This window comes from Malaclemys terrapin, chromosome 4 (assembly GCF_027887155.1).
Source record: "Malaclemys terrapin pileata isolate rMalTer1 chromosome 4, rMalTer1.hap1, whole genome shotgun sequence".
Classification (NCBI taxonomy): domain Eukaryota; kingdom Metazoa; phylum Chordata; order Testudines; family Emydidae; genus Malaclemys; species Malaclemys terrapin.
Window position 1 is genome coordinate 147,080,031 of NC_071508.1, and position 16,374 is coordinate 147,096,404.

The window sequence follows — 16,374 nt, forward strand, 5'->3', positions numbered from 1 at the left end:
GTCTAATATACCAGCACATGAGCGAGGCACTCAAGAAGATGCTACAACCAACCCTACAGCTACCACTAAGACAAAAATCTCCCATGGGTGCGCACCCACCTAGAATGGAATGAACATGAGCAATCATGGAGCAATGGAGAACAAGGAGCAATGGTCTCAAGTTGCAGTGGGGGAGGTCTAGGTTGGATATTAGGAAACACTATTTCACTAGGAGGGTGGTGAAGCACTGGAATGCGTTACCTAGGGAGGTGGTGGAATCTCCTTCCTTGGAGGTTTTTAAGGCCCAGCTTGCTAAAGCCCTGGCTGGGATGATTGAGTTGGGGATTGGTCCTGCTTTGAGCAGGGGGTTGGACTAGATGACCTCCTGAGGTCCCTTCCAACCCTGATATTCTATGATCTCGAAAAACAACAGTTACGAAAAGGTAGGTAACCATTTTTCTATGCCATTTTTGATGCTGGTGTGCTGTGAGCATTGTCTATCATACTGACCAAATATTCTCATTCTTCCTTGTGCTTCCCTGTCTGTATCCAGTTGTTATCCGTTGTTTTACACTTAGATTGTAATCTCTTTAGGGCAGGGATTGTTTTTTGTTGTGTGCATGTCCACCACCTAACACAATGGAGTCCTGGGTGCTGCAGTAATACAAATAGGCAGCTTACGCACCTCAACTAGCTTTGCACCATGCCCATCCATTAGCCTAGTGGCTCTTGCTTTTCGCTGTCACGGGCGAGTGTTCACGTGTGACATCTCTAGGGGGCTGGAGAATGAGAACAGGCCTGTGGGGGGAAGGGGGTGTAAGAGCTCACCTCCTGAGGGAGTTTGACAACCCAATTATTTAATATAGTTTCTTGAGTAGTAGGTGACCAGCCTCCCAATGGAATCAAAGCATACAGGCCTTACTCCCAAGCCCAGCTCTCAGACCATGGGCCGGGCCACCACAATGGGACAGGGCTTGTGATCTAACTGCCATACAATGTGTATCCTGTGTGTTCCCGTCCTGCCTCTTTCCTCCCAGGGCCAAGTCTGGGCCTGTTCTGGGCCCCTTATGTCTCCCAGCCTCTTTCCTTTCCTCTGTCATCCTCAACTAGGCCTGTTCTTGGCCCTTTGTGTCTCCCAGCCTCCTTCCCCACTGTCTGGTCTGGGCCCATTCCTGCCCCCAGCTTGTGTCCTGGTCTCCTTTCCCGCCCATAGCCCCCAGGCTCAGGACAGGCCCGCCCCAGCAGGAGCCGCCCACCAGCAGCCCTGGGCAGCCAGAGGCGTCTGTCCCCAAGCAGCCCCCTGGGGCAGGGGACACCCCTGGCTGGGGCGAAGGGGGCTGGGCCCTGCTGCCCCCACGATGGGGGGGCTGAAGGCTCCTCCCCCTGAGTATGGCCCCGCCCCTCCTGCCCCAACGGCCACGGAACCCTCTGCCCCCGAACGTTCTACGCCGCGCGGCGCGGCGGGGCACGAGGAGCCTCCCGTTGGCCGCAGCGGCCCTCCCCGCCGCAGGGGGCGCTGCCACGGGGCGCCGCCACCCCGCTGCCCGGCGGCGGAGGCGGGCGCTGCTGCTGTCCCACAGGGCTGTGCGCGGAGGGGCGGCCCCGCACATGGCTCGGCTGCGGCCCGGCCCCGTTCCTCCGGCACTGAGCGGGTGAGCGCCCGGGGCCTGCGCGCCGCCCTGCGGGGACGATGCAGCCGGGAGCCGCGCGGAGCAGCGCCGGGGGCCGCGCGGAGTGAGGCGGCCGCGGGCCCGAGCCCCCCGGCGGGGGGATGCTGTCCCGGAAGAAGACGCGCACGGAGCTCTCCAAGCCGGGCGAGGTGCAGGGCAAGTACGTGAAGAAGGAGACCAGCCCGCTGCTCCGCAGTGAGTGTCCGGCGCGGCGCGGCGCGGCAGGAGCCTTGGCCCGCGGGCTTGGGGGGAGGGGGCGAGGAAAAAGCGCCCCCCCGGGGGCAGTGGGGAGCGTGCCCCAGGGCTGGAGTCATGGGGCAGTGGGGAGCGGCCCCCCAGGGGGCAGTGGGGAGCGCGCCCCAGGGCTGGAGTTGTGGGGCAGTGGGGAGCGGGGGTTAGTGGGGAGCGTGCCCCGGGCCTGGAGTTGTGGGGCAGTGGGGAGCGGGGGTTAGTGGGGAGCGTGCCCCGGGCCTGGAGTCCTGACTGGAGGGAAAGACCCCCCCCCCCAACACTCACCCCAGGAGGTGGGCAGGGGCCTATAGTGACACCCTGCCCACCTGATGTGATGGTAAAACCTCTGTTCTTTGACTGCAATTGAAGAGGAGCCTTATTAACTTGATATGTAGGATCCGAGGGGATAGCTCAGATGCATGTCAACGGTAGGGTGACCAGATGTCCCGATTTTATAGGGACAGTCCCGATTTTGGGGTCTTTTTCTTATATAGACTCCTATTACCTGCCACCTCCTGTCCCGATTTTTCAGATTTGCTGTCTGGTCACCCTAGTCAACGGTAAGAAGTATGTGCCAGTGTACATAAGTTGTACGTATTTGAATTGTTGGTGATTGCTTTTATTTTAAGGATACATTTCACGGAAGGGACTGTTTTTCTCCTGTGTTTTGTTTATACGTTACTGAGTGTAATGGGCACCAATCCCAATAGAGGGTCTTTTGGGCACTACCACAATCTGAATAAATCAAATGCAAATTAAGTCTGTTAAAACTTTTGAGGTACTACACCTGCCCATAAATCCTCTAGCCAGCTGGGATTGTATGGTATTTACCAGAGATGGTTTTTACCAGCTAAAATCATGGTTTTTACTGCCCTGGGAAAAACAGTTAGACCCAGTTTAAGGTATTTTCGTTTTTAAAAACTGTTTTGTTAATGCACACCCCATTACACTTAGTTTTAGTTACCTATTAAAATTGTGGTTACATAAGGCAGCAGATTCAGAGATTAATTTAGGGTTGTACAAACAAAAAGTAAAACTGCAGTGGATGTAATACTAATACATGTAACTATAATAATGAGCATCAGAATGTCTGTACTTTTTTGGTTTAGTATTTTCTCAGGGAAGTTGTGTGTCATCAATTTTCAATATTTTATAAACATAAGTCAAACATTTGATTGTGTGAAAATGATAGTAATGCAGATTTGTGGGCTTGAAGCATTAAGCAATCCGAAGCAGGCAGAGTTTCAGACTACCAGTCTAGTTCCATTTGGCCATGCAGAATTCTGTAGAAGCCCAACTTTGATGTAGTGGATAGACCAACTGTTCCTCAGTTTTCAGTGGATATATCAAACATTTGAAAAGACTCGTTCTAGGCTTGCAGAACTTGCTGGACACTGGTGCAATTATTTTTCCCTGTTTAACCCCAGTTTAAGCCAGTTTTTACTAACACGTGGTCCTCCTAAACTAGTTTTTCCCAGGAAATTGTCAACCCTACTAGCCAGCTTTTGATGATTTTAAAATATTCTTCCCTCCATTAAAAAAAAGAAAGAGTTCTTTTCCTTGTTGCTGTATGGAAGACCTATGTGAAAAGGGGAAACTGTCTATACACAAGTGTTGTCAAATGCACTTTTGTAAACAAACTTCTCTAATCTCTCAGTTCAGTTATAGAAGACAGTATCTTCTTCACACAGGAGTGTGATTTTTATTTAAATTCACAATGTTCCTTTAATAACTTGTTCATATGAATTGGAGCAATTTGCAGCTCTCCTAAAGTCAGTGTTCTTTTTTGCAAGCTAAGGCTAACTTGTAAAAAGTTTAAAGTTGTCTATACATTAGAAATGTTTTCAGTGTTTTGTTGTGAAATAACAAGCCATTGTGTGCTCTAGTGTCATAGCACTTCTTATGGCAAATTATTTGTTCATTGCATCTACTGAGGTGTAATTTAAAAGACAAACTTTAGAAACAGTTATTGAATACATTGGCATATTTTTCCTTCTGAGTGAGGCCTACCACTCTAGGGTTGGTGTTTAACTTGACAGAGACAAAATGGTTTAGATTCTGAACCAGTTTAGCAATTAATGTTCATGTCTTATGGCAGTTTCCTTAAAGCTGAGCTATTAAATGCTATGATACATTAATGTAACATTGAGGTTGAGAAATAAAGCATTCAGAATTACAGCATTGCTAGCTAGGCCATGTTATATAGATACAGTAAAATATAGGTTCTATTCCTGGGTGTGTACCACAGACTTCCTGTGAGACTGTGGGAAAGTCACTTACGTACTCAGTCACTGTATAAGTACCGAAATGCAGACCTCATGATAAGGCATTAGATTGGGAATTGAAAGATTTGACTTCTGTTCTGCCACTGATTTGCTGTGTGACTTTGGACAAGTCACATGAACTCTATTTTGATGGCAAGCTCTTCTGGGCAAGAACTGCCTCTTACTATATGTGTATATGGTGCTTCAGTCTCAGTTGGGGTCTTTAGAAGCTAGTGAAATACAAATAATTTATGTATGTTGCATTTGTACCTAGAGACGCTGTTGTGCTAGTCACTGTACAAACAGAGTAAAAGCCTCTCTTCTAAAGAGCTTACAAGCTAATTAACTTATCTTTGCCTCAATTTTTCAATCTGTAAAATGGGGATAAGTTCCTTAGATGGATGTTTTGAGGCTTAATACTAGATGCTTTGAGATTCTTTCGTGATATTTGAGATAGAGAAATGAAAAGCAAGGTGAGCCAGTGCTCTGAGGTGGTACTGAGATCTCCCTCAGGCGCTGGGCTGACTGGTTCTTACTCACGTGCTCCAGGGGTCTAACGGATCACCATATGTGGGATGTGGAAATAATTTTGTCTCAAGTCAGGTTGGCGATGACCTTGAGGTTTTTTACCTTCCTCTGCAGTGTGGGATACAGGTCATTTGCCAGGATCTCATTTAATCAATTTCCCTGCTATTGTTAAGGCCTTGAGCATTTGTACCCTCTGGTCTCCCATGTTCTCTCTTGGTGGCACACAGTAGTTTAGTCTCCTATGGGCTCTAATACTTTGGTATAATTCCGTATGTTAGATTTAGTGTGCATGTGGCTGTAATGTGTTGGTGGCCTGTGATATATCCAAGGTCAGACTAGTTTATCTGATGGTCCCTTCTGGATTTGGAACTCTAACTGTATATTTGTTTAAAATGGCTGAGTTAATGTTACTGTGAAAACCCTAGCTTTGAATTTCCTGATTTCTACAATCTAATTTAGCATTAGGGTCAACCAATTAGCATACCTATTTTGCACCTTATTTGGACATTTGTTGTAGCAAAGTTTGTATTTAAATTACCATGTTTTACTCTTACAGATCTGATGCCTTCATTTATCCGTCATGGTCCGACCATTCCAAGGCGAACTGATATCTGCCTTCCTGACTCGAGTTCTTCTGCCTACTCTGCTGGAGGGGATGGAATAGTTTCTAGAAACCAGAGTTTCCTTAGAACTCCAGTTCAGAGGCCACCTCATGAAATATTGAGGCGAGAAAGCAACAGACTATCTGCGCCTTCCTATCTTGCAAGAAATTCGGCTGATGTCCCTCGGGAATATGGTTCTTCCTCCCAGTCCTTTTTAACAGAAGCTAACTCTGTTACAGAAAATGGAGATGCTGGTGCCCGCTATTACTATGATTTTTATGATGGTCAAAGGAGGCATCAGCTAAGTGATCGTGTACATGAGAACTATAGATATTATGAACATAACAATGATCTCTTCCAAAGGATGTCACAGAGTCAAGGGAGGCATACTGCAGGCAAGTGGTTATTTTAGATAATTCATAGGAAATATTTTTGGTATGGAAATATTTCTTAATGATGCTTCTGGTCATGTTTTTTATTAGTATTGCTCTATAGTCTCTAGTTCTCCTATTTTAATTACATTTCTGATACAAAGTTTGCTTGTTTATATTTATGGCAACCAGGAAATAGGGTTGCATATATTCTGTAGAGAAGGAAACGAAATGTGCATGTTTAAAAAAAAAAAAAGATACTTTGTAGGATGGCTTTTTAATATTAAACTTATTTAACTCCTGACAGAATTGGAGATATCTTATATTTGTCCAGGCTTAATATTGTATATTTTTTACAAATACATCTATTAAACAGATTATACCATTCTCCAGAAGCCACATAGCCTTTATTTCTTTAAATAAAGTGATACACTTCTGAATTTTTAAAATAATGTTAAGTACACCTCTACCCCGATATAACACGGTCCACGGGAGCCAAAAAATCTCACTGCCTTATAGGTGAGACCAGGCTATATCGGGTCCAGTTCGGTATGGTGTACCAGCAAGAGCCGGTACGCTGTGCCAGACTGGACCGGGTTCCCCAGCGGTGATTTAACGGGCCTGGTGCTCCAGCCGCTGCGGGGAGCCCCGGGTCCTTTAAATCACCACCGGAGCTCCAGCAGCGGGGCTCGGGCGACGCTTTAAGGGGCCTGGGACTCCCCACAGCATCCGGAGCCTCTGGCCCTTTAAATCCGCACCTGAGCCTGGCTGCAGGAGGCCGGGCTCGGGCGGCGATTTAAAGGGCCCGGTGCTCCAGCCACTGTGGGGAACCCCCGGCCCGTTAAAGCACCACCGGAGCTCCGGCATTGGGGCTCGGGCGGGGATTTAAAGGACCTGGGACTCCCCACAGCAGCCAGAGCTTCTGGCCCTTTAAATCACTGCCTGAGCCCAGATGCCGGAGGCCTGGCTCGGGCGGCGATTTAAGGGCCCGGGGAACCACATGAATTCAGATATAACGCGGTAAAGCAGCGGGGCTTGGGCGGCACTTTAAAGGGTCCGGGGCTCCCAGCTGCTTTACCGCGTTATATCCGAATTTGTGTTATATCGGGTCGCGTTATATCGGGGTAGAGGTGTATATAATGTGTACTATCCGCCTATAAGTGACCTATTTTTCCTTGTATATTTCAAGAGTTAAAATGAATACTGTATTTTAATTGAGTGCAAAATGGAAGCCAAGTGAGTGATATTCTAAGCCTGGACTATGAAGTACTCTTTCCCCTTAAATTATGACCAGCTCACTCAAAATACTGATGAGGTAAAATTGTCACATAATTAATTTTGGCTCACTTGCACATTTTAATCCCCTTTGTTAAAACGCTATGAGAATTGACATGAATCATATCTGCACTCTTAAAATACAGCCCTGTGGTAACATCGTAGCCTTTAGTTGGCTTGCTTTTGCCAACTTGCAGTAGACTTTTGCTGCATCCATTAAATATGTATAGAATGGACATAAATTGTGAGTTGTAGTTTTGTTTATAAACAATCTGAAGTCAAATACCACAATAAAGAGGATAGAGTGCTTTGCTTAATCAAAACCTTGATGGCATTCCAGCACAGTAATTCTACATTGCTCTGCTCTGTGTGCTATGGCACTCCTGAATGATTTTTGTGGTGTTTTGGTATGAATCTTCTCCTTACAATGGAAAGCTACTGAGAATCTGTGAAACTTGTACAGCATCTGTGGAACCACTCTATTGGTCATAGAAAAGTGACCTTAAAAAAAGAGAACTTGTGTACTTATGTTCTAACATTTGATTAATATAAAACATCTTATACAAAGAGTATTTTAAAGAAACTATTTTAAACTTTAAACATGTACGTAAGTGTTTTTGCTGTGAAATACATTCAGTTCGTCTTTATGTGTAAACTATAAGCAAAATAGTAAATCTGCTGTCTCTAAGAAAACAACTCTGTTATTAAGAATGTCAAGACTTTAAGGTTACTGACCTCATGTATGGAATTTTTAGCTTGACAGAGAAATGCTTTTGTTACAGAAAACTTCTTATTCAGTGAATAGTTAGGGGAAAAACTGAGTTCCAAAGAGTAATGATAGTAATACTGTTTAAAATCAGTAAATAATAAAGCTTTACTGTGAGGACTTTTATGCAGTTTTATTTGCTAAATGCTAAATAATACATCTGATATGTTTGAAAAGGGGCATCCATATAAGTCATGTGTTCCTATTAAATTACAACCATCAGTTTTTAAAAACCCTATCGTAGGAAACAGTGAACCATGGCTGAAACCGTTTCCCCAAAGCAATATTGAAAATGATTTAAGTGCTAATATAGGCTGGTCAGAACAGTTTTGGAAAACATTATTGATGCTTGGTGGAACAGCAACAGTCTTTGATACACTGGAAATGGAAAACTGGGTTTCTTTTTATGTGATTAAAAGGGACACTATCCGTTGAAATCTAGTTAATTTCCAAACCAAGTTAAAAGTAGTTGTTGGTACTGTCTCTGGGTCACCCTGCCAACTATTTGTGATTTTACAGTCACATTTTTCTGTTTGTTTAAAGTTCTCTCCCCTGCAGCTATTTGAGACCTACACAAACAACTGCTGACATAGGACTTTCCTCTCTCTGCCCTTTTCACCTCTCTGATTGCTGGAAAACAGAAGGGAGCTTCTAAATTTGGTTCTCTATTGTCAGTCATTCCCATATCTTTATTGCTCCTAGCTTGACTGAGCATTAGTAAAAGTGACTTAGATACTTGTCAATTCTAGAGGTCTCCTGTGGCAGTCGTAGAATCAGGGATTAAATCTGCTGCTGCTTAGTGTGAGGGGAGGAGCAAAAAAAGGACATTCTGTTTCTTTGCACAAAAGCACTGTCTCCCCCCCTCCCCCCCAGCATGCAATTTTAAACTATTTGATGTGTTTCATTGCCAATGAGAATGTGAACCCAGTTCTTTATCTTCAGTTCCCTCCCAGCTTCCTCTTCCTTTGCGTTTTTCTCAGCCTAGGTCGTAGTTGTTAGGGCTGTTGATTAATCGCAGTTAACTCACATGATTAACTCAAAAAAATTAATCATGATTACTCGCTGTTTTAATTGCACTGTTGAACAATAGAATACCAATTGAAATTTATTAAATATTTTGAATGTTTTTCTCCATTTACATATATATTGTATTCTGTGTTGTAATTGAAATCAAAGTGTATATTATTTTTGATTATACGTATTAGCACTGTAAAAATGATAAACAAAATAGTATTTTTCAGTTCACCTCATATAAGTACTGTAGTGCAATCTCTTTATTGTAAAAGTGCAATTTACAAATGTAGATTATTGTTTTTTGTTATACAACTGCAAAACTCAAAAACAAAACAATGTAAAACTTCAGAGCCTACAAGTCCACTCAGTCCTACTTTTTGTTCAGCCAATCGCTAAGGCAAACAAGTTTGTTTACATTTACAGGAGATAATGCTGCACTCTTATTAACAATGTCACCTGAAAGTGAGACGGCATTTGCATGGCACTTTTGTAGCCGGCATTTATGTCCCAGATATGCTAAACATTCGTATGCCCCTTTATGCTTTGGCCACCATTCCAGAGGACATGTTTCCATGCTGCTGATGCTTGTTAAAAAAATGAGTTACTTAAATTTGTGACTGAACTCCTTGGGGAAAATTGTATGTCTCCTGCTCTCTTTTACCCGCATTCCACCATATATTTCATGTTATAGTAGTCTTGGATGATGACCCAGTACATATTGTTCATTTTAAGAACACTTTCACTGCAGATTTGACAAAACGCAAAGAAGATACCAATGTGAGATTTCTGTGGATAGCTACAGCATTCGACCCAAAGTTTAAGAATCTGAAGTGCCTTCAAAAATCTGAGAGGGACGAGGTGTGGAACATGCTTTCAGAAATCTTAAAAGAGCAACACTCCGATGCGGAAACTACAGAACTCGAACCACCAAAAAGGAAAATCAACCTTTTGCTGGTGGCGTCTGGCTCAGATGATGAAAATAAACATGTCAGTTTCCATGGCTTTGGATTGTTAGGGAGCAGAACCTGTCATCAGCATGGACATATGTCCCCTGGAATGGTGGTTTAAGCATGAAGGGACATATAACTCTTTAGTGCATCTGGCATGTAAATATCTTGCGATGCCAGCTACAACCATGCCATGCGAACACCTATTCTCACTTTTAGGTGACATTATAAACAAGAAGTGGGCAGCATCATCTCCTGCAAATGTAAACAAACTTGTTTGTCTGAGCGATGGCTGAACAAGAAGTAGGACTGAGTGGACCTGCAAACTCTAAAATTTTACATTCTTTTATTTTTTAATGCATTTTTTTTGTACGTAATTCTGCATTTGTAAGTTTCTTTCATGATAAAGAGATTGCACTACGGTACTTAAGTGAATTGAAAAATACTGTTTCTTTTGTTTTTTACAGTGCTTGTAATCAAAAATAAATATAAAGTGAGCACTGTACACTTTGTATGCCGTGTTATAATTGAAATCAATGTATTTGAAAATATAGAAAACATCCAAAACTATTTAAAAAATTAATCACGATTAATCGCATGATTAAAAAATTAATTGCGATTAATTGCACTGTTGAACAAGAATAGAATACCATTTATTTAATCTCTTGACAGCCTTGTAGTTATCTTTTCAAAAACAAAATATTTGACAAGATTTTTTAACTGAAACTTCATCTATCTTCCACCCAATTCACCCCAGTTCTACCTTCCTTTATTCTTATTTGACTGTGTTATCATCAACTGTCTTTAATCCTTTAACCTATTCCCTTGGCCCTTCCTTTATCATCCTTGGCTCCCTCGGATTCCCCCCTCCCCTTTCTTCAACTGCTTCCTTTCCTCTGGCTCACTCCTCCATCTTAAAAAAAAAAAAAAAAAAAAAAAAAATTCTTTATCCAGTATGGTCTGCTGTCCTATCTCTGTCTTTCCTTTGTCTCCAGAATTTTGGAGCATGCTTTTTACTTGCTGACTTCATGTCCTCACCTCAGTCCCTTTCTTTATCCCCCTCCAATCTAGCTTCCAACCTCTCTACTTAATCAAAATTGGCTTAATCAAAGTCACAATGACTAAGGCTTGAAAAAAAAAAAATACTTAATGCCTACTAGTTCAAGGATTAAACCTACTCATCATCAGACTGAAATATACATGTGCCTCAAGCAGAGCTCCTCTCTGCTGCTGTTGTACTTCAGTGATCTCCATTTGCTTATGCCTGAAGACCCAGTGTCTTGCTGGCTGAACTTTGCTTCTCCAGTTAATGCTGCCCCCACACACAACAAACACCAGGTCAGTCAGTCAATGTTGGGCCACCCCACATCTAGAAGAACCTCGGTGTATTCTAGACCCACCAAGCTCCCCTTCTCTCACCCAATCAGGACTGGCAGCACTGGTCTGTCTTAGCCTAGGAATGACTCCTATTTGCACTGGGCAAATGGATTTTTTTCAAGCCCTATTGAAATGACTACTTTCTAGCTCAATTTACAAGGGCTTGCTTTTGTCCTTTTCCTTCATGATGTGTTTTAGGTCTTCAGTAGTGGTTAGTCTCTGCTCTTAATCCACTTCCTCTCTCCTTTTGGCTTCCATGATTCTGCTTTCCTGATTCTCCTACCACTCCTTCAGTATCTTAGTGTGGCCAGTTCTCATGTGTTTATATTTTTGGTGATCTCGCGATATTGGTGTTTTTCTTAAAGCTTCAGCTCCTAGAATTAAGTGATTACATGAAGATTGTAACTCTCATGATTCCAGAGAGAGGCTTGAAAACATGACCCAAATGAACCTCAAAGGTTTAAACCACAAGGGAAATACAAAGAATTCCAGAATTCCTGTAAAATAAACTCTAGCTTAAAAATAACAAATATGATTTTTAAACAGTTGGGGTTGGTATCTTCTTTAATGGTGGCTTTTTACCTTAACCTTTCATCCCCCAGAGTTCCTTGTTTCCCGCCTATCTGATGTTCAGGTTCTCTTCTCAGTCCCCGCCTTTTCTTGCTCTCAGTAACTTTGTTTTTGATTAACACCTTAATGGTGGTGGTTCCCAAAATCTACCTCTCTACCCCAGACCCTTCCCTCTCCTAATTTTTTTTTTTATCTTTAGCTGCCTCTCTGACATCTGAAACATAGGTACAATTTGAGAGGTTATTTTTCTTCTTCTCTTCTCCATTCCTACGTTAAAGCCTTTGACTGGTCCCTGGTTAAAGCCCTCTCTGTGCTTCAGATTCAAGCTGGGTTATAACCATATCTCTTGAGTCATTTGTAATTGTAGATAAGCCATAAAACTGACTGACATGTACATGAAAATCAGTGAGCTTTGAAGTCACTTGTATGGGGGTACTTTCAGAGGTGTATTTTCAGCCATTCAGGTATGTCAGAAGATGAAAATGATTAACATTACACATTGAATGATAATGAAAGCAAAAGATGCTGCTCATGTCAAATCATGACTCTTCATAATTGTAAACAAGGATTCATGGTTCATATAACATGGGGAAAAGGAAAAGAAACAAGCAGTGAGGTTAATGGTCAAGTGGAAGGTTTATTTGGGAACCAATAACAGAAAGCTGTTTTAACAAGCCTGGTGATGTTTGTAGAAAAAGAAATTGGGAAAATGTTTGACTTCTACATTATTCTTATCTTTTTAAACTACTGCGCTGATTCTACAATAATTTTATAGCAACACAGTTTTCACAGCTTGTTCTCGTTGATCTTGTTCCAGACTTTAAATTCATTTTTTGTCTGGTTGTGGTGGGGAATGTTTCACCTGTGCTCTTATGTAAGGTACATGGTGGGAGTAAAGCCAGCAACTTTGGGATGGGTGGGAAGAGAATGGTATTTGAGTATCTAAGGGTTGCAAATCTAGTTAATGGTGATAGTTGGTGTGGTAGTTGAAAAACGTACTGCCTCCGCCCCAAAACTAAACCGTAGTTCTTGTGTCTCCCTGTCCTGTTCCCCATCCTGAGATTTTTTTGGGATGGGGGGGGGTGAGATTACCTCACATCAGGTTTCTAGACCAGCTTTGGGATGTGGGTGCTCAAGATATTAGAACAAAACACAAGCAAGTCTGAGGGTCTTATTCAATAGCCTGTACTTGTCCTTCAACCGTTTTCATGTTGGTCAAGGACAGTGGGATCTAAAACTGCGCCACCTTTCCGGTTCTGCATCAGATGAATGGTAGCACGCTGAGGTTCATTCTCTCTCTCTCTCTCTCTCTCACACCCACACCCACCCACACACCCCTCCCCACCCCATACACACACCTCCCCACACACACACACCCCTCCTCCTTCTCTTTCTAGCCACTCTGAGGTCTTCTGCTCTCTTCCAGCACAATTCCATCAGCCCAATTGATTGGCCAAAGAGATGATCTATGGCAGAACTGAGACCTCCACTCAGAATAGATTCCAGTGACCCGTTTTTTCCAAGCAGGGTATTCCCACAGAAAGATCCCTTTGATTGGACTACAAAATCATTTGTGCAATACATCTGTTTTGTTCTCTCTGTGGTGCATGCACAAACAAAGACTTGATTTTGAATTGAAAGGCATCGTTGCATTGCAGGTCCATTTCTATAAGAATTGATATTGTGATGCAAAGGAGCTCCTTTGCGGTCGTCTCTGGATTCCATGATATATGGTAAAACACAATGCTAAAAACTGATGCTTGGATCCTAGTGTTGAAGCATTGTGCTGCTGAAGGTTTTCAAAAAGAGACTTAATGTAGAGCCTGGCTTAAAACCTGGAAATACATGAAGTATTGTAAAATATGGATAATAAAAATGGTCTCTATCCATTTACATTTTCTTTTAGCAGACTAGTGAGATAATACACAGTTGCATCCCTAAGGAGAGCAGACTAGATTCAACAGGATTCCTCTGCTTTGCAACACTACGTAAAAACTCAGAAGCTAGTTGCCAGTTAGTTCAGAGGATTGAACTGAAGGCAGCATGTTACGGCACAGAGGAAAAGCCAAGCCAAAAATAACAAGGCAGCATTGAGATTCCTTAAGACCAGTAGTTAAAGTAAAAAGAAAACATTGGAGTCAGAGAGAAACAGAAATGGCAAATGAGAAAAGACAGGTTCCAGACTACGGGGTTTAAGTGATGCAGTCTGGGCAGGGATTGCAGGCCAGTAAATGAGAATACAGTTGTGACCACTCCTGACATTTGGTAACTCTCATTAAGAAAGCCACTTTCATATGAGAGAACCCCCCCTTTAAGCAGAGAGTAAAAGAGTTATAACTTGGAAAGGACTGAGACAGTGCTAACAGAAACCATTTTGCAGAAGCTGTTCCGTCTCTGAGCAGGAAACGCAAAGCCTGTCTAGCCGCTAATACAGTGGCAGAGATCTAACCCAAGAAAGTACCAGGAGAAAAGAGAAGTTTTAGCCAGGATAGAGAGGGCAGGTTTTAAAAGAAAAGTTGCAGTGGAGGAGTTAGACTGGGAGCACGCCACCCACTAATAGGCACGCCAAAGTTCCATCTTGTTTTAAATATCTGCCCCCACACTTCTACTGAAAGAACTCTCAGACTTAAAATTAACTTGTTCCTCAACCAGTCATTGTCAGAATACATACTTTATATTATCTGAATCTAGTTCTGAATGCTCTGAGCCATGGACTTTGTGGTGTGTTTCTATAGTGCCTTAAAATGGGCACTGATACACATTTCGGGTCCTCAGCTGTTGTAGAAGTAGAATTAATAAGTATTCTTACAAAGCTCCTCAAGGCAGGGTTCTTGTAACCTTACATGACTGTAAAGTACCAGGCATATTTCTGTCAGGTGTAACTTTCCGCTTACTGTGTTTCAGGTTGTCTTGCAGTCTAGTAAAATATCCTGTTATAACACACTATTTTCCTGGTTAATACTTTAAATGCCCCTCCCTTCTTTGACCAGCAATTGTGAAAAAGATTAAATGTTTATCTAGCCTTTGAAGTGGTGCCCACTCTTACTATTGATACTTACAGGAGTCTAAAAAAACAGTCGTTTTTTCCTCTCCTGTTGTTGTTCTAAGCTACAGTGGGAAATATTCCTGTTGTATATTCTCATTTCAAGGAAGCATCTGCTGAATACTTCCTTCATAGAATGTTATAAGCAAAAGCAGTGAGTGTGGTTTATTTTGATATTCAATAACTCCAATTATACAAACAAATGTCTAAATTAAGCTAATTATAGTTGAATGCCACAACGATTCAAAGGGCATGAGACGCTGTACTTCACAAATAGAATCTGAATTCTTCTAACTTTCAACAACCTCAAGAAAATACTGATGGTGTTTTTATGACTTAAGGAAAAGGTATACATGAAACTATAAGTGACCGTTTACAGCTTTCTATATACTTCTAGCCCCTTTGTTACCTGTAAATCTAGCCTTTCGTTTCATAACTATTGATTGCTTCAGTTATAGATTTATTAAAAAAAAAAAAAAAAAAAGTTTATCCGGGGATCAAAAAATTACATTGGTTTGGTTCTTGCTATGTTAAGTCCAGAAACAGTGCCAAAATAGTATTGCGTTGTGTGAGGGACTAGTGACTGTTTTAAGGTCTGTGGCTATAACTTAACGCTATAGAAACTAGGAAAACAAGAAGTCTTGCCTTTCCAATGAAGTATAGCAATTACTTCCTCGTCTTGGTGATTCACAAGGTAACAGACTTGAAAATAATCCTGATTACAATGTTCCCTTTCCCCTCTTAGCTCTTGTCTGTTTTTTTGTGGCACCAAATTTACTTAAATATAAGGCCTTGTCTATACATCAGCCGCTACAGTGACACAGCTACAGCGCTGCAGTGTAGACCCTTCCTACATCAGCTGAAGGGGTTAATTCATCTCTCAAGAGGCGGCATCTACACTGCGGGGGTTAAATCAGCCGAACTATGGTGCACAGGGTCCTAGCAACATAGCTTGGTCGATCTAATTTTTAAGTATAGACTAGACTTTTGCGTGTCCACGTGGGCTGTTATACTGGGATAAATATAGTGGTTTAAATAACTTCCCACATAAACAAGTCCTAACTGTTAGTCCATAGAATGGGTTTTAGCTCCATCTGAAGCCTTGTAATCCCAGCTTTGAAACTTAATTAAGCATTAACCTCTGTCCACAGGTGTATATATTGGCTGCTAAATTATGCTGTAATTGAAGAGGGAGTAAAAAACACAACACTTAAGCATGTGCTCGTTTTAAATGTAAACTGAAAGGAAAGTTAACGTTTATTCCTATGTTGAGGTTCTTTCTTCTAGTGACGTCAGAGAGTATTTGAATCCAATGCTAGTGCTGACACCATAAGTAGTTCTTATTTACACATCCAAGAAGTCACAATCATAACAGTCCAGTGAATTGGAGTAAATATTGGACTTGTTTATCTGAAGTCCAGTATCTTTTCAAGTAGCTTAATTGGAAAATTGTATTTCCTCTTGGAAATAGAAATTGGAACGCCTTTCTCTTCCCTGCCTTCAATGGGACTCCACAGGGAAATAAGGTCCAGGTTGCAGATTCCTTCTCAGGATCAGTACCGGCGAGAGGGAACCACAGCATTGGTACACGTGCTAACTTACGGAAATAGCAAAAATATTTTAATACTCTAAGGTCAAATATTTCATAACTTGTCAGGGTTAGAAATATTTTTGTTGACAAATAGAAATGTTTTCAGGACCAGTGCTCAGTGGGGCTGACAGGGAAGAGAGGACGTC

The 16,374-nt window shown here is 42.2% G+C and overlaps 1 protein-coding gene across 2 annotated transcripts in view; it reads left to right on the top strand.

The window, feature by feature from the left end:
- Positions 1–1,566: 1,566 nt before the first annotated feature.
- The window catches only part of SAV1 (salvador family WW domain containing protein 1), a 34,218-nt gene continuing 19,410 nt past the window's right edge, over positions 1,567–16,374 (top strand). The window contains exons 1-2 of one of the 2 annotated variants that reach the window (XM_054028112.1): positions 1,567–1,844; positions 5,229–5,669. In XM_054028112.1, the coding sequence (XP_053884087.1) occupies positions 1,751–1,844; positions 5,229–5,669 (535 nt within the window). In that variant the 5' untranslated portion in view covers positions 1,567–1,750. The remainder of the gene's footprint in view (positions 1,845–5,228; positions 5,670–16,374) is intronic. The other variant, XM_054028113.1, reaches the window with a different exon arrangement.